The sequence below is a fragment of the Kogia breviceps genome, chromosome 8 (assembly GCF_026419965.1).
Source record: "Kogia breviceps isolate mKogBre1 chromosome 8, mKogBre1 haplotype 1, whole genome shotgun sequence".
In the NCBI taxonomy this organism is placed as follows: Eukaryota; Metazoa; Chordata; class Mammalia; order Artiodactyla; family Physeteridae; genus Kogia; species Kogia breviceps.
Window position 1 is genome coordinate 5,665,813 of NC_081317.1, and position 17,689 is coordinate 5,683,501.

The window sequence follows — 17,689 nt, forward strand, 5'->3', positions numbered from 1 at the left end:
CAATATAAATAAAAGAAACTGAATTTATACCTTAAAAGCATCCGCCAAGAACATTTTAGGCCCAGATGGTTTCACTAGTGAATTCTATCAGATATTTATGAAAGAAACATTACCAATCCTACACAGGATAAATATAAAACACATAACTTTCTTATTTTCAATCTTTTAAAAACGATATTTGACTACCTAAAGAAAAAATAGCAACATATTGTGGGTTTTTGTAGAAGCAATATATATGACAACAAAAGCACAAACTGAAATGTTCTAAGAGTGTATTGTTGTAAGATTCTTATATTACACATGAGACGGTACATTAATGAACATAGCCCGTTGTAAACTAAAGATATATGGATACTGTAGACCCTAGAGAAACCACTGAAAAGACAAAAAGCATAGCTAATAAACCAACTACTAAGAATACTCAATTAAATCCAACAAAAGGCAGGAAAATAGTTTACAGTGAAATACTAAATCTATAAATGGGGAAAGGTTAACAGCTATCAATATAATAGAATATTACATAGTTGTTGAAAGTGTTTAAGAGTTTTTGATGAAGAAAACTGTTTATGATGTAATGTTAATTTAAAAGCAGGGCAAAACACTTGCTTTTAAAATACTTTATGGAATTCCCTGGTCGTCCAGTGGTTAAGGCTCCCCTCTTCCACTGCAGGGGCCATGGGTTCGATCCCTGGTGAGGGAATTAAGATCCTGCATGCTATGTGGCATGGCCAAAAAGAAAAAAGAATACTTTATCCTAAATAACTCTGTAAAAATATTTATAAGCATAGAAAAATTTGACTGAGAAGAAATTCACTAAGTATAAGCAGTGTTTATAATTGGGTGGTGAGATGACAGGTGATAGTTATTTCTATAAGATTGTGTTTTGGGGCTTCCCTGGTGGCGCAGTGGTTGAGAGTCCGCCTGCCGATACAGGAGACACGGGTTCGTGCCCTGGTCCGGGAAGATCCCACATGCCGTGGAGCAACTAAGCCCGTGAGCCATGGCCGCTGGGCCTGCGCGTCCGGAGCCTGTGCTCCGCAACGGGAGAGGCCACAGCAGTGAGAGGCCCGCATACCGCAAAAAAAAAAAAAAAAAAAAAAGATTGTGTTTTGTTTTGTTTTTTAATAAGTTGCAGCCCAATGATGGTTAAGGACATAAACACACAAGATTTGGGGGGGTCAGCCAGGCCAGAGTTTGGTTCTCGGCTCTGTCACTTGCTAGCTGACTGAAAGCTGGCAAAGCAATTCCTCTGCATCTCAGCTGTCTCCTCCACCAAACGGAGATAAAAGCATCTACGTCAGTGTCATTCTGAAGATTCAAAGAGATAATGTGAATAAAGTGTGTAGCAAAGTGTCTGGCACAAAGTTAAGTTTCACTGAATAATTCATTTGTAACCTTCACAAGAAGAGGAAAACAAGTTTTAAAAACAAAATTTCTTTTGAAAGAAACCCTCATTAACGAAGGCAACGGAGTGGAGGTCAGAACCAGGGAAGGGTCCAGAGCTACCAGCACTCAGGTCTTACCGGTAACAGTGCTTCTGTCTGCAAATACCACAAACTCTCTCACCAGCTTAATTAAGCTCTAAACGGTAATCGGTTATGAGAACACCACAGTGTCTCAGAGAATCCAAGTTAAGAAGTGCTGCCAGCTTCCAAGAGGCCTACCAGGATCGGAACTGGGATTCTAAGCCGGGACACTCATTCTCCTCATCACTCCCTTTTCCCTCTCTGCTTTTCCAGCCACAGGGCATCCCACCACGCCTAAATCCCCTTGTCCTCGCTTCTGGCCGGTTCCCTGGGCCCCATGGCTGGGACTGAGATTCTGATTGGCCCAGCTCTAGTCAGGTGCCCAGACATGGTCCAATCAGATATGACCAAAGGGGTGGAGTCAAGTACAAACATGGCGGCTTTGGGCCGTGGTTTGTGGAGGAAGGGTGGAGGGAACCGTGCAAGCCGGGTAAACACTCCTCACCGCCACCACCAAATTATGTCTGTGTTTTTGTCCTTTGTGCTCAGGCTGCTCTTCTTACTTGGGTCCTTTCTCCTCCTTGATGTAGGACACTTAAGGCCACCCAGCCACGGTGGGGAAGCCTGGCGTGCTCAGTTGTGGCCACCATTCCCGGGAGTTCACTGCGGGCTGTGGGCACGACTGCCCCCGAGTTTGTCACCTAAACTGTCCTCGGTTTCCCTGGCACGTGCCACAGGGGCACAGCTGCTAACAAAATGCCAGGCTGCTGGGCTAGGGTCTGACGCGGGTGGTTGCTTCTGGATTCCATGCTTTTTGCTGGAGAGAGGGGTCGATTCTTCCAGATAAACAGGTTCTCTGGCAAAAGGTGGCCTTCGGCAGTGCTTAAGTCAGAAAACACAAAGGTTGGTCTAAGAAAAGCATGATCCACCACACACACACACACACAGACACACACACACACTCTTACTCCTCTCTCTGCAGAAATAAACAAAAGACCAATGTATCATTTTTTTTTAATCGTCATTTTACAGCTCCTGACTGCAGCCCCCACCCCTTCCGTTTGCGGACCACTTCTGCAGGCTCCAGGGGACCAGGGAACAAAGCCGGGGCCTGGCACCCGCACCGCACTGCCAGCCCTGGAGGACAAGTCACAGCTACAAATTATCACAGCAATTAGCGGCTGCACTTGGGAGATGGGCAAAGCGAGGAGGCCCAGCTTCCCACTCTCAGCCGGGTTATTTGGCGGTGACCTTGCTCTGGAGGCGATGATATTCCTTCAGCCTGTAAACCAGATTCAAAACAAAGAAAAATGTAAATTAACAATAACATGCACTCAGTTCAATTAATTCAGGCAGAGCTGGGGTGGCGGGGGCAGCTGTTTGTTAAGATGTGTGTGGAGTTGTCTTTTTTTCTCCCTCTCTCCCTCTCCTGCCCTGGCCCCTCCTGCCCTCCAATCAGGATAATGTAATTAATTTATCTTAGGGGGAAAATGTTGCTCGCCATTGTTTAAGACAAAGCGTTAAGCTGGCAATGGGAGAAATGAAGAGGCCATTATGAAAACCCGTGTGTTCGGAGCCATTTAAAAGGGTTTATAGAGTCATAAAACACAAACAGGGTGGAGGAGGCGGGGAGGTGGAGGTGACTGTCGGGCTGGAATCCATGTCTCTCCCAGTCTCGGCTCCAGCGACAGGAGGCTGGCTCCGAGAGAAAATGGTTTTATGCTGGGGGCACGTTATCAGCGAGAGGAGAGAAACTCATGCCTTCTTCCTGACCCCAAGCCCCAGGAGAAGGAAGATGGGGATTAAGAACCCAGAGCTGGACAGACAGGCCTTCCGGACTCAGCCTCACTGAGCACTTGCTGCTAGGCACCGTGCCCTTCCTGGGTGCCAGGGTCTGGGCAGAGTGCTTGATTTCCACGGCCTCAGATCAAACTTTCACTGCCCCTGTGAGGCAGGTATGGTTAACATCCTATGATTTCCAGAAGATCAGAAGGGTTCTGAGACCAAACCGCAGAGGCAGGATTCGAACCCAGGTCTGAGTGGCTTCAGAAGGTGTGTATCACCCCACCGGGCATGGAGATCCCTGGTTCCAGTCAGACATGCAGTTCATGTATGTGGACGTGAAGGCAGGAGCCAGCCAGGTGACCTTCTGTGGCTTCTTTCTACCCCTCGGCCATTTCCCTTGCTAACCTGCCCAGGAAAGGGGCTCCGAGTGGCTGGAGACAGTGGGAGTGAGTGTCAGAGCAATCAGCAGAGCCCAGAAACCCGGAACTCAAGGGCCCGGGACCCTCTGTTGCTCTTGGCTGTCGTCACAAGTGTGCCTTCTGGCCCCGCAGAGGCTGGGAGCAGCCTGGGTCCAAAGCAGGCGCTGAGGATGTGGTGGGTGGAGAGACAGGAAGGCGGGGCTTGTCTAGGGCAGAGCAGTGGTCAGAGCACTGAGGTCCCATCAGAGCCTGCTCCCCACACCTGGAGGGTCTGAGGACCCGTCAGGGCCCAGAGCTTCTCACCTGAGGGAGTTGATGTTGATGAAACCAGTGGCATCAACTGGCTCGTAATCTCCCTGCACATTCATGCTGCAAAAGAGTAGGAGCTCGTCAGCATCCCCCGGGCCCGGGCCTTGGCGTCCAAGGGACCTCAGCCTCACAGGCACCCAGGCATTTCGCCAGTGGCGATCCAACACTCCCTGCACTTTGGCTTTTCATTCCATTCCTTCCAATTCAGGGAGCCCTACCCGGGGCCGCGGATCATGCCGGGGCTGGAGAGCAGGGAGCCATATCCCTGCTACGCAAATGGGCAGGTTGGGTCCTGGTCCAGCCAGCGCCAGCCCAGTGAACTCCTCGCACGAACCAGAGCACTGCATCTGTAACCTCAGGAGACGCACTGGAGCCAGCTCTGCCCTCGGGCTGTGGAGGGCTTCGACGAGTGCCCAGGAACAGCTGGTGACGTCCAGTGGCCTGAAAGCCTGGGAGGCCAGGCGTTACACACCAAACAGCCTCAGATAGGCGTGACGACATCCCTCAAGCTGCAGAGAGGCCCCAGTCCACGAAGTCTTTTTCACCTTGTTTGCCCATTGAATGAGACCGAGCCGAATCCATCCTCAAACACGGGCAGCCACCCCTTGCCAGCTGGTTTTGAAAAGTGCCCGGTCAACCCCTGCTATACTCAACGGAACAGATTTTTTTCCCCCACATCTGCAGTTTCCATCTTCCAGATTCGACAGCCTTCATCTTTTGGGTGTTCTCACTCAGCCGCGCTTTGGAACCCTTCCCGACTACAGTTAGTCAGGTCCAGCCACCTGGGTGAGCATCCTGGCTCCGCCCCTGCCACAGACCTTAGGGCAAATATCCTTGCTCTTTGAGCTTCAGTCTTTCACTCGTGAGATGGGGCTCTCAGCCTTATCACTGGCTCCACGTGAAATGATGTAGCTGCCACGTGGCACCAGGTAAGCATTCAGTTTTACTAACATCATTCAGTCACTCGTTCATTTACTCAGGTGTTTATTAAGCACCTACTACCTGCCAGGCGCTGTGCCAGGTGCTGAGGAAGCAAGAACCAGACAAGAGCAGCACCCCCGTGGGGGGCAGGTGGTGGTGGGGCGGCGAGTGCAGACATAAGCAATCAGTCATCCATCTGCCTTCGATAATTACGACTGTGATATGCTCTTTGAGGACAAGTTCAGGGCGCTGTGGTCTCAGATCTGACTCCACGAGGCCACCCTCTGAGCCCCCTGGGGGAAGGGGGGGTCCCTCCCGTTTCTCACGGGCCCCTTGTTGCGTCCTGCCCTGAATCAGCCCCTTGTCTTCAAGTCTGCAGAACTCCAGCCTCAGGACAAAGCAGTCTCAAGGTTCGATGACAAGGAGGTGGCCTGTCCCCTCAGGAGCCTTCTCCAGAGAGGTGAGACCGGGCAGGAGGAGGGCAGAGGGGTTCCGCCATTTTTCTGAGACCCTGAGGCTGTGCCTCTGACTGGCTCTTTGTGGACTGTGGGCTTTGTACAACAAACGGGGTCTCCGCGCCCGGCTGCCCCGCAGCTTGTCAGGACTTGGGCTCTGAGCCTCCCCCTGCCACGCCCTCGCCCTGACCTTCAGAGGACCTTGAAGCCGGAACTCCCACGCTCTCAGTGCCCCCTCCTTTTCACCTCCGCTGGCCCCTCCAGGGCTCAGGTGGCTGAAGCCACCAGGAATCGACTAGCGAGCTCCCCGTGAAGGGAGAAGATGTCAGACATCCGAGGGGCTGAGCTCGGCACCCCTCACCAGGCAGGGGAAAGGCTGGACCCACCTAAAGCGTCAGCCTCCTCGAATGGCTTTTGCAGACCTTGCTGGGGTGATAAACGAAGCGTCACGTGACCCCGCCCCGTGCCTCCACACCCCCATCCCAAACCATCGCACGGGCTTCGGACTCCTGGCCTCGCGCCCGCTCCCCGCCGTCCGCTGTCCCCGGCGCTCGTCCCCTTCGCAAGGGCCCCTGCGCTCAGCCCAGGGCGGAAGCAGGGCTGGGATGCCCTTCCTAACCCCGCGCGCATCCGTCCTTTCACCTCCGTCTCTCACGAGTCGAAACAAACTCTGCCGCCCCCTTGCCCCCAGACAGGCCCTTCAGACCACCCCAGCAGCCCCTGCAAAGAGAGGCCCACATCCAGGGACAAACTTGTCCCGCGGGACTGCTCAAGTACTCCCAGAGGTGCTTCTCGGGAACCGAAAAGCCTCCTTTAAAATCTGTGGTTTCAGGGGGTAGGGGGCGCCGGTGGAAAAAGAGTTTACAATGATTTTTTTTTTTTTTTTACCTCCCCTGACGGTCTACAGAAAACCTCTGTGCTTTTATTTTTGTTCATTCGAGTGGCTCTGACCTGCTCTATAATTACGGTACTTTCTACCTACTGCGCCGCGGCATTTCCAGTTCTGCTACCTCTCGCGGTTTCCTCGCTGGTCCCTGTGACGCTGTCACTCAAGGGCTTTCAAGTCAGCGAGGTAGAAATCAGAAAGAAAAGGGAAATGGTCGGAGACACAGTGAGAATAAATGCTCCTGCTTTTCTCTCTTTTTTTTCCCCTTTCCCTTTTTACTTTATTCATTTAATCTCCCTGAGCGAGACTGTAAGCTTAATGAAAGGTTGGACAGATTATTAGAGGCTGTTGATTTGGAGGGGGAGGGAAGAAAGAGCCAGAGAGAGAGAGAGAGAAGGTAATTTGACATTTACCCCGACTGATCTAAACTGATGCGGTTATATTTATGGCTTCTAAAGCGTTTAGGAAGATTGAAGGGGGGTGGGGGAGAGAAACGCAACACGGCAAAGAGAAGGGAGAGAGAAAAAATATTGACCTCTAAACAAAACTCGTACTGTAATTCCTGACCGGCTTCCGGGAGGGGAGAGCGGGCCTCAGCCCGAGCCAAGCTGGACCTGGGACTTGTATCAGGTGGGGCTGCCTGTCCGCACCTCTTGTTTGGCCAGGTGAACTCCAGAGGGAACGCCTTGCTCCTCGGTCAAGGCCAGTCTATCAGTCAAGATGCAAACACAGGTGCAGCTAATAGGCAACTGCTACCTTGGACCCAGCCCGCCAGGGCTCCTCGGCCTCTCCCGCGTCCTTTCAGCGCCCTCAGCCTGGCCCGTCGGGAGGAGGCTCCTCAAGCTTCCCTCCTGGCTCCCCCTCATCCAACTCTACCGCTCCCCTGGGCTGTCTCCTCTCGGCCCCGTCATCCCGTGTCCTCAGACCACGTTGCTCCTCAACTCTAGCCCTGTGTGTCCAGTGGCCGACTATAGTTCTCCTGGACTATCTCAAAGAAAACTCATCCTGCAGCTGTCCAAATCCAAACGCGTGACTCCCCCCCGCCCATTCCCTCAACTCAGTCATTGCCACCAAAGTGTACCCAGCGACTCGTGCCAGAAAACCCAGGGTGGTTCTGAACTTTTCCATCTGCCTCCCCATCCAAGCCCTTTCAATCCCACCTCCTCAATATTTGTCAGGCTTCCCTGGTGGCGCAGTGGTTGAGAATTCGCCTGCCGACGCAGGGGACGCGGGTTCGTGCCCCGGTCCGGGAAGATCCCACGTGCCGCGGAGCGGCTGGGCCCGTGAGCCGTGGCCGCTGCGCCTGAGTGTCCGGAGCCTGTGCTCCGCAACGGGAGAGGCCACAGCAGTGAGAGGCCCGCGTACCGCAAAAAAAAAAAAAAAAAAAAAAAATTTGCCAAATCCACCTGCTGCTCTCTATTCCCAGAACCAGCAGCCTGGTCCACGCCACCAGCATGTCCCACGGGGAGCCCTTGTGTCCCCCCTTGCCAGCTCCCACCTCCCTCAAATCCAGAGCAGCAAGAGGGGCCTCAAAAACTCACAGGTCTGATGTGTCCTTCCCTTTAAGATCTGGCTCCAGGACCCTCACACTCTGGAGTTCTTGTAGTGCCTGGGATGTTGTGGGTTCTTCCAAGGATCAGAACCTCTGCACAGGACACTGTCTCTGGAAGCTCTCCTGCCCCCTCTCCACCTGGTTCACTCCTTTCTTTTGGAGACCAGCTCAGAAATGACTTCCATGGGGAAACTTCCCCACACCCCCGTTATTATACCCAGCCGAAGTATCCTGTATCTCCCCACAGTCCGGCACCTCCTTCCCTAACCCTGCACTCGGGTTATCCTTTGATTGGGGCCTTTCTCCCCATCTAGCCTGTACATTCCATGAGGGCAGAGGAGGTGTGGATAATCTTCAGGACTGTCTCCCCCATACCCTGCACGTGCTTGGGCATATCTTTGTCGAGAAAGCCAGTCGGAGGAGATACTGGACACGAGGGTCTGCGCCCAGCTGGGGGCAGGAGTGGGGCGCCTACCTCACCAGCTCCTCGTTGTAGAGGGACAGTGGGGACTCCCGGCCGAGGATGTACACCTGGCCCTTGAAGACGGACACCCGCACTTTCCCTTCCACGTGCTCCTGGGACTTGGCGATGCAGTGGCGGACAAATTCACACTCGGGGCTGTGCCAGAAACCTGCAGGGAGGAAGAAGTGAGTGTGCTGGGGAGGCCCACCGTGTGCCTGCCTCGGGCCAGGACATGGGGAGGACTGGGGTCCAGGAAAGGCACCCTGCACCTCACCCCGTCATGGCAGACGTGAGCCTGGGAGGGCAGTCCCTCATCTGCCTTGTTCACTGTGGAGTTCGGGCACGACGTGCACTTGTAAATGACACAGCAGTGAGGACCAAGCCCACCTGCCCCTGTCCTGTGACCCTGTAGGGCTCCTGGGGGTAAGGAGGCATCCTCTACACCCTGCAATGCAGTGACCCGCTAAGGGTCAGGAGGAGGGGATCTAACCTGCTGCTTCACGCCACAGACATTCAGTGGTGAAGGGACCCCATCCTTCGCCCACAGGGGGCTCAGTCTTATTAGGGCAGCAGACAGGTGGGCGGGAGACCTCAAGCGAGACTCCGACATGTGTTACCAGGGCCGAGCGATGGGGGTGCCCAGCTGGGGGGTGGGTTTGGGGTCAGAAAGACCAACCAGGTGTGTGGGGCCTTCACCTCTCTGTGCCTCTGTCTCCCCATCTGCTGAGTGGGGATGACACTGCCTCGCCCTCCCAGGACTAGCAGGCTTGCTGTGCGTGGAGGCCCTGGGCTCAGGGTCTGCTGTGAATGCTGCTGGAAAGAGCCCCACCCCTCAGGATGGGCAGACCCCCTTGGAAATAAGTGACCTGTCTTTAAACTACTGCTAATACTTTCACACGGAGAGATTTCTACAGATGAAGCACAGGCATCGTGTTCAGTTCTTCACCTGCACCAGCGCTGTGAACCCTCCCAGTCGCAGGAGAAAAACCTCTCTTAGCCTCTTTCCTTTCTGCGTGAGGAAGTTAGGCTCAGGGAGTTTGAGAGACTCTTCCACGATCACACAGGCTTGTCGTGGGGGGGCCTGGACCTGACCTCAGTCGGCCCAAGTTCTAACAACTGGGCCTTCCTATGATCGTTTTGGAGCTCTCCCGTCCACAGCTGCGACATCCCCGAGCGGCCTGAGAAATGCGCTGCCCCCACCCCCCGTTACCCATATCTGTCCCCCAGATCCCTCAGGCCGAAGAGGGCCACGTGCCCAGCCCCCCGTCTGCCCAGGGTCTGGACAGCGGCTCCTCTCACTTTCTGCCGAGGGCAGGGGGGCCGTGGCCAGGGCTGGGGGAGGGACAGCGAGAGGGGTAGGGTTTCTCTGAAACGGAGCCGGGAAGGTGAGCCCACCTGGGCAGCTGTGAGGCCAGATGGTGCGCGATCTCCTGCCCTGATAAAGGGCTGGGTCAGCCCCGGCTCGGAGGCTATTGTTGGAAGCCCTGGCCTCCAGGGGCACCTGCTGAGGCCCTCCGTGGGAAAGGGGAGCAGGCCTTCTCCACGATGGGTCCGGTGGCTTCCAGACGTGGGGGAGGGACGGGCAGGGAGAGAAGGGGTTGCGTCCTCACTCTCCGATGTCCCGCCTTTCGAGTTCACCTCTGGTTCCACCTTGACAAGCCACGTGATCTCTCTGTGCCTCAGTTTCCTCATTTGCACAAGGAGGTGGTACTAACCATTCTCCGGGGGGGGCGGGTGTTGTGTGGTGGATTCAGTGAGAGTTTTTGCTTTCAAGGTTTGAACATGGCCTCTGCCAGCGCTCACTGTATACAGGGAGACAGACACCCAGAGAGGGAAAGGACCTTTCCAAAGCCACACAGCGAGATCCACAGTGCTCCTGAGTCTAGCCCAGAGCCCCGTGGGAGGGGACACTGACGGCCACCCCCCACCATGCCCCAGTGGCTCGGCCATCTTTCTTAAGTCAGGATAATTAGACCATTGGGTTCCCAGGCGGGAAGAGAGGTGGGAGATGGAGCCAGAGATATGGGGGCAGAGACCCCTGTGGGAGTGCCTGGCCTGGGCTTTATCTCAGGGTCTCTCCCCTCCCGCCACGGGGGCCTTGTGCTCAGATTTCTCTTCCCAGCAGACCCAGTCTGGGGTGGAGGGCGGTGGGTCCTGAGTGCTGCTCTGGGGAGAGCCTGCATGTCCCAGGCTGAGGGATGCTCGGGGGGTGGGGCCTGGAGCTGGGCCAAACTCTGTACTACTCAGGACGACAGCCCTCTGTGCATTATACCCATTTTACAGCTGAAGAAACTGAGGCGAGGGGAGAGGTGAGCTATCCCCCCTAAATGAGATGGGCCTTGAAGCTGGGGTCCGGCCACAATGACCCAGCGGACTGAGGCCAGTGTGCTCCTGGGGGTGGGGGGTCTGTATAAACCTCACATACAGGCAGATCAGGAAATCTGGGGACGGGGTGAGAGGAGGGGGAGGCAGTGGTCACAGTAGTCAGGGCAGCTAGGAGTGGGACCGAGGCAGAAGGGCTTCCCCGGGCCTCAGGCTCCCTGGGACCCGAGAACACAGGGCCTCCGAGGAAGCTGAATGCCAGAGCAGAGTGGCGGCTCTATAACTGGGGAGCCAGACAGAATGGAGAAGGGACCTGGGCCTGGGCCCTTTATTTTACAGGAGGGGAAACTGAGGCTCGGGAAGGAGACAGACCTACTCAAGGTCACAAAGCCAGCCAGAGGCAAGGCCCCATTCTCCTGCGTCCACGCTCAGAGACCATGCCAGGCACTGTCCTGGAGGCTTTGCAAATATCCATGCATTGAGTCCTCACTATAAGACACGCAGAATTATCCCCATTCTTCAGATGAGGAAACCAAGCTAATCCCTGCTCTCTAACCTTTATGCATCCCAAATGTGAGAAACCCCATCAAACAGACCGAGCCTCTGCGCTGTTGGGGGGTGGGGACGGGATGCTGCCAGAGGCCGACCTTGACATCTGTGGGAGCCTGAGCCTGGCCGTCAGAGGCACCTGGGCGAAGTTAATGTTAGTAACAACTACCCGGGAGGAGCCTCCACTCTGAGATTTTATTTCCTTTTAAACCTTAACATTTGGGGAGTTAGAGGGCTCGGTGGGCGACAGCAAGGACTCGACCCAGGCAGCCTGGTCCAGGGATGCCGGCCCCACACCAAGGGCCAAGCTGTGCTCCTGGCACCCAAGGCCGCCCTGTACACACCACTGCGCCCCTTGATCACCCCTTGCTAATGGCCCCAGCCCAGCTTCCTACCCACCTCGGATCTGCTGGAGTGGCCGAGAACTTGGCCTCTGAAGCCGGCCTGTCCTGGGCTCCAAGCCGCTTCTCAGCAGCTGTGAAACCTTGGGCAAGCGTCTTCATCCCACCTCTGTGCAGCTAAGATTAGATAATACCCGTCAGTGCCCAGCTCAGGGCTGGGCAGCAAGAGAGGTGGCAGCCCATCTAGTGTGGGGAGGGAGGCTGGCGGCCTGGCCCCCTCTCGGCCTCCACGGGTGCCCGCTGAACAGGAGCAGCCCTGGCCGGGTGCCGTCCCCCCATCCCAGCCTGCCGCGTCTTAGCGACTCTCCCACTTTGTAACCAAAATCCACCTTTCAGTGTGGAAACCCCGCTGAGCAAGAGGGCCCAGGAGACAATGTTATTTAAACACCTGTCTGTACCTGGGAAGGGGGGGACTGGGCTTCAAAGCTTCTGGGAACAATGGAAGGGAAAAATAATGCCAGCCAATAACCACCATGTCCCCTTGAAATCCCGAGATGAGTTCCAGAGATTAGGAGGTTTCAGAGGAAACAAAACCTCCGAGTGGGGGACGAGGGGAAGAGGTGAGGGCGGCGGAGGCTCCTACCAGGCTGTTACGATTACTATTAACTTTCCTGGGGTCCCTCTGACATCCAGGCCCCCATAGACGGCAGCCTGCCCCCACCCACCAGCAGCTCAGAGGGGCTGTTTGATGTGATTTCTCAAATTAGGGAGATGTTAATGTCATAGAATAGAGTCAGCCCTTTCTGGAAAGGGCCAGATAGTAAATATTTTAGGCTCTGCAGGCCACGTGGCCTCTCTAGCAACTACTCCACTCTGCCAGTGTAGCTCTGAGGTAGCCACAGGCAACATGGACACGAATGAACAAGGCGGTGCCCAAAAAACTACTTATGAACACTGAAATGTGAATGTCCTATCATTTTCACATGCCATGAAATAGTATTATTTTTTAAAAAAATTTCCCCAACCACTGAAGAATGTAAAGACTAGCCTTAGCTCACGGGCTAAACAAAACAGGCAACGGGCTGGATTTGGTCACCCCTGTTATAATGTGTGGGATGGATCTGGAGTCGGGAGGACTGGATTTCTACTCTGTGACAGCAGGTAAGGCACAGAAACTCAGTCTCCTCACCCGTGGAATGGAGCCCAGCCCACACTCCACACATGGGCTGGGCATTCGGCCGTCCCGGTGGCTTCCCAGTGGGGATCTGGCCCAGGCAATGCCCAGGCCTGGGGCCCCGTTCCTGGTCAAGGTAGGCTTTCCCTTGCTCGAGGCAGTTCATGTAGCGGCTCCGGGTTCTGCCTGGAAACAGGCTGACCCGGGCTCAAACCCAGCTAGGCCACGTCCAGTTGTGTAACTTTATATAAGCTCCTTTGGCTCGGAGCCTCAGTTTCTGGCCGCAGCTCTCTTAGGAAACTTGGGAAGCCCCCTAGGATGACTTGAGTTCCCACACAGTGCCAGGCACCCGGCACGGGCTGGATGAAACTTGGCAGCCGTAGGCGTGACACAAGATGCTTCCCTGGCCCTGCGGCCGTCGTGCGGGTCGCAGGTGGCGGAGGAAGCGGGACAGCCCGGGGAACTGGCGCATTTCCCTCCACACCTTGTGAACAAGGCAGGTCCCCTGCCCTCTCTCCACCCCCCTTCACCCTGCATCTTCCGGGCTCTCGAGCAAGTGGCTGTGGGCAAGGCAGGACTGGAGGAGGGTGCCCCTGGGTGAGGGAGGGGAGGGGGGCAGCTTCAGGGTCTACGCACCCGTGTACACCAGCTCGGCGAATTTCAAGCCCAGGCCTTGTTTGATTTTTCGCACTTCCCGATCCATGGTGAAGGCCTCGATGTCTAAATGAGCGTGGTAAAGGATCGTCCCCGCTGGGGTCTCGTAGATACCTAGCCATTTTTCCAGGCAGGGGGAGAAGAAGAAAACAGAGAGAAACGCATGAAACCCAAACTGTCAGCAAATGACAAAAAGAAAAAAATAATAATGACTCGTCTGACAGGAGACAAGCCAGTCGGACCCATTCACTCGCAGCTTGCTGCAAAATGCATCCGTCATTATGTTCATGCTGGGGCCACGACAGTCCACTCTGCAGCTTGTGGAGAAAATGTCTAGATGCCCCCCTTTGAAGAGGCCCTCAGACGTTGGAAAATGACAGGGTTTCAGAGCTGCTCCCCCCTCCTTCCCAACCCGTGCCCACCGGCCCGCAGCTGAAAACCTGTAATTAAGCCGAGTCTGGTGGAGCCCAGGGCCCCGGATGTCCTTTCCCGCCTCCACCAGGGAGCCAGGGGAGGGGACGGCTGTGCGCACGCGTGCACGCGCGTGGACGTGTGCACACACGTGCCACCTTCAGCTGGCGGCTCCCCTGCAGCTGTGTCTCTGCCGAGAAATCCTGACTGCCTTGGTCACCTGTGCTGACCCCACTGAACAGCCGGGAAAACTGAGCCCCGGGGGAGAAGGGACTTGGCTGAAGTGGCGCTGGGAACCGAATCTAGGCCCCCGAGTCCCTGAGCAGCGCTGCCTGCTGCCCTGTGGACCAGCGGGTGATGGGGGCCAAACCCAAAAGGTCACGGGCAGACGGTCTTGCTAGGTCCCCTCCCCATCACCTCAGGCCCGGATCCTCCATTTGCTAAGCGATCTGCCTGAACCGCATGGTCTCCAAGTGACCAGGGGCGCCTGGCCCTTGTCACTGAGGGTAGCCCTGAGAGGAAGGTCTTATAAGTAGCAGCACCCCAGATTTGGGGGCCCTGCGGTTCCAAGAGGCAGGATGGCCCCCGGGCACATGGCCCGGTTCTCTCTTCCCAGCAGGGCAGCCGCGTGCCTCAAGTTCGGGTGAGCATCTCGGATAAACCTGCCCCGTGTCCGCTGTCCTGATGGAGGGGTGATAACCGCCCCGTCCCCACACATGCCACCCCCCAAAGTCCCTTTCCTCCCACCACAGAACGTTAACAGCGCTAAAGGGGCAAGCTTTCAGTTCTCCTCAACATCTACCGCCAGCGTCTCTCCACGGAAGGGATTTGTACGCCCAGGTTCATGGCAGCATTATTCACAAGAGCCAAAAGGGGGAAGCAACCGACATGCCCATCAACAGATGAGTGGATAAACAGAGTGAGAGAACTACATACAGTGAAACGTCCGGCCTTCAAAAGGAAGGACGTTCTGACGCACGCTGCGCCGCGCGTGAACCCTGGGGACAGGACGCTCGGTGAAATAAACCAGTCACCAGAAGACAAGTAAATACTGCGGGATCCCACTTATGTGAGGTTCCCAGAAGAGTCCAGTTCATAGGAACTAAGTAGGATGCTGGGTGCCAGGGGCTGAGGAGGGGCAATGGGCAGTTAACGTTTCACGGGGCTTCACTTTGGGAAGATGCAGAAGTTCTGGAGATCGGGGGTGGGGATGGTCACACAGCAACGTGAATGCTGTACTTACGGCCACTGAACTGTACGCTCAAAACAGTTAAAATGGTAAGCTTTATGTTTTCTATATTTTACCACAATTTAGAAGAATGCTTAAAGAACCCCCCAAACCAGAAAGGAGAGTGTTTCAACTTTGAAGTCCAAAGGGGACGTGGGCAAGGCTGTGTCTGATGTGAGTAGCCAGAGACTTTCGCCTCAGAGAACTTCTCTAGTCTTTAATCTTTAAGTCTGGGAACGACAGGAATGTCAGGGCCCTTGAGGATCACCTGCGTTCTCCTAACTTAGCCGCAAATGCTGTGTTCGAACAGTCTTAGGTGGAAGCTCAGCATATACACAATCGAAAACAATGTCCCACTGTGGGGAGCAGAGGCCCCTCTGCAAACCCTGGGCTCCACCAAGCCGTCCTTAAAATGCTCATCTGGTCCAACATACCGACTGCGCAGATGGGAAGACAGAGGCCCGAGGGAGGGACGTGACTTGCCCAGGGGGATGGAACCTGCATCTAGGTTTTCCATCTCTGCTCTGGGTTGCCTCTTAGGGCCTTTGCCGAGTGATCCAGTGCTCACCAGGCATGAAAAGGACACCCAGGTCTGAGGTGCTGTGGCCAAGGCAGGCCCTGGCCTGTCCCCAAGGCTCCGAGGTGTTCCCCAGCGGAAAAGAGCATCTAGGCAGGGGCGGGGGGGGCGGTGAGTCTGTCGTCCGCAAACCCCTGATATCCTGGTCTCGGGGGACATGCACGTCAAAGAGACCAGGAACTGATGTGATTAGAACGTGCCTGGCCTGTTTCACTTGTGTGGCCGCAGCTCTTGGGCCACCTCTGCTGTCCCGAATCAGTTGTGGGAGTAAATGCTTCCCCAGTAGGGAAACACCCACATCCCCAAGCCCTCGATTCTCTGGGGAGTTCCTCAGGCCCTCACTAGGCCTCGTCGTTACCCTTATAAACATGGTTCAGACAGGCTCCGTCACCCACTTCTGCAAAATGGCTCAGAGACGCGACCCAGGAAGGGCTTAGAAAGCTTGATGGGGTTGGAGTCCGATGGGTGGCCGAGAAAATGACAGCATGAGACGGGGGGCTGCGGGGACGCAAAGAAACCTATGAAAAGCAGACAAGAATTCAGCACAGGATTTGGGGCTGCTCCTTGTGGGGACAGTACGGTACCACACACACGTGGCTCCCAGTGGCCCCAGGTCACTGAGAAAGGCCTGACGGTTCGGCAGTCTGTTTCCAAAGACAGAGACGAGCAGATCTTTTGGAAAATACCTGCCTCCCCAAAGTGGCAGAAATGACCGCAGCGTGAGAGGAGCAAGTTTTCAATTGTCCCGTAAACTTTATCACCAAGAGCCACCAAAAGCAAGACAAGAACAAAGCCCTATTTGTCTTCTCATCCTAGTATATACTAAGGACTCGACTAGAAACGGGCCTTCTGATTCCTCCTCATTATCACTTTTGCCACATTTTGTAAAAACTCAGAAACTTTCGAAGCCTTCCTTATGCCGGCACACACGCTCACAAGGGCGGGCCAGTAGCAGGGGCCCTCCTCATTTTCAGCTCCTGGAGAACCTAGCCGTCTCGCTGCTCCCCTGCTTTCATCCGGCCAGCTGTGGGCAGGGTGCAAGGTGTGTCTGTAGGGCCGGAGCTGTAGACCAGAAGTCCCTCGCAACTTATACTTTTCCAGAGAGTGCACAGCTCAGCTCTGCTGTGTGACCTTGGCCCACCTCGTTCCCCTCTGAGGCCCCCGCCGCCTGTCTGGAAAAGGAGAAGGCTGCAAGTGTCTGCTGCTTTTCCTTCTAACTTCCACCGAGACCTGCCTGAAGGTGGGCACCCAGGCGCTGCCCCCCAGTGCGTACTGGTGGTTTTGTCTCTGGAACACTGTAGCCAGCTCCCTAGCGTCACCTCCCCGCAGTCCAGAGCGGGAACAGCGCCGGTGGTTTGCAGGGCGAGAGGACATCCGTACTTCCCGATGAGAAAGAGCTGTGCTTGCCCTAGGGCCCCCCGCTATTGCCCCACCTTAGAGGCTCCCCAGGAAAAGAGCAGAGAGTGCCTGGCGGGCAGAGTCCCCCATTCTTGAGCCCTCAGAACGAGCCTCACAGCTGTCACCCCTCCAAGGCTGCCGCAGGAAGAGTCATAGGCAAGAAGAAAAGCCGCAGCCGTGAAACACACCAGCACAGTTAATATTCCTGTTCCTTTTCATAGAAGGTGTTAAAGTTAATTGTGACTGATCAAAAAGCTTGTTTGCAGGTTGCTGCTGTCGTGTGTGTGTGTGTGTGTGTGCGTGTGTGCGTGTGTGTATCTTAAAGATCTTCCCTCTCCTCTCCACAGGGGTAGGGGGTACAGATGATTTCTGAGTATTTCTTCTGGAAAAAAAAAAAATGACTTAAAAAAAAAACAGTGACAGAAACCTGATGCTAAAAGGCGATGGATTTGGGGCTTTTGACAGTCAGCATACAAACCACTGCGCAGAAAGAAGGAGGAAATGACAGGTGAGTCTCGGTGTCGCTGTGTAAGAGACAGCAGACATCTTCGGAGTGACACGCGCAGCGGATTCAAGTGTCTATTTTCATCTCTCCGTGTTTACAGGAAAAAGACAGAGGTGTCAGCGGTTCTCCATGGAGCAGCTTTAGTCACACTATAATTACTGCCAAGGAGCGGGTGGGGAAGAAGGGCTAGGAGCTGGGGGGGGGCCGAGGTTGGGGGAGAGTGGACCGAGGAGGAAGAGGTGGGGACCAAAACAGCCGCCACCGCTGAAATCCT

General features: G+C 55.1%; 1 protein-coding gene across 1 annotated transcript in view; it reads right to left on the reverse strand.

Annotated features, from left to right (window-relative positions):
• Positions 1 to 2,468: 2,468 nt before the first annotated feature.
• ASS1 (argininosuccinate synthase 1) overlaps positions 2,469 to 17,689 on the reverse strand; it is a 50,559-nt gene continuing 35,338 nt past the window's right edge. Inside the window, exons 12-15 of the mRNA XM_059072004.2 lie at positions 13,279 to 13,410; positions 8,269 to 8,425; positions 3,974 to 4,039; positions 2,469 to 2,748 (exon numbers count right to left, since the gene is read on the reverse strand). Coding sequence (XP_058927987.1) covers positions 2,703 to 2,748; positions 3,974 to 4,039; positions 8,269 to 8,425; positions 13,279 to 13,410 — 401 coding nt within the window. The 3' untranslated portion in view covers positions 2,469 to 2,702. The remainder of the gene's footprint in view (positions 2,749 to 3,973; positions 4,040 to 8,268; positions 8,426 to 13,278; positions 13,411 to 17,689) is intronic.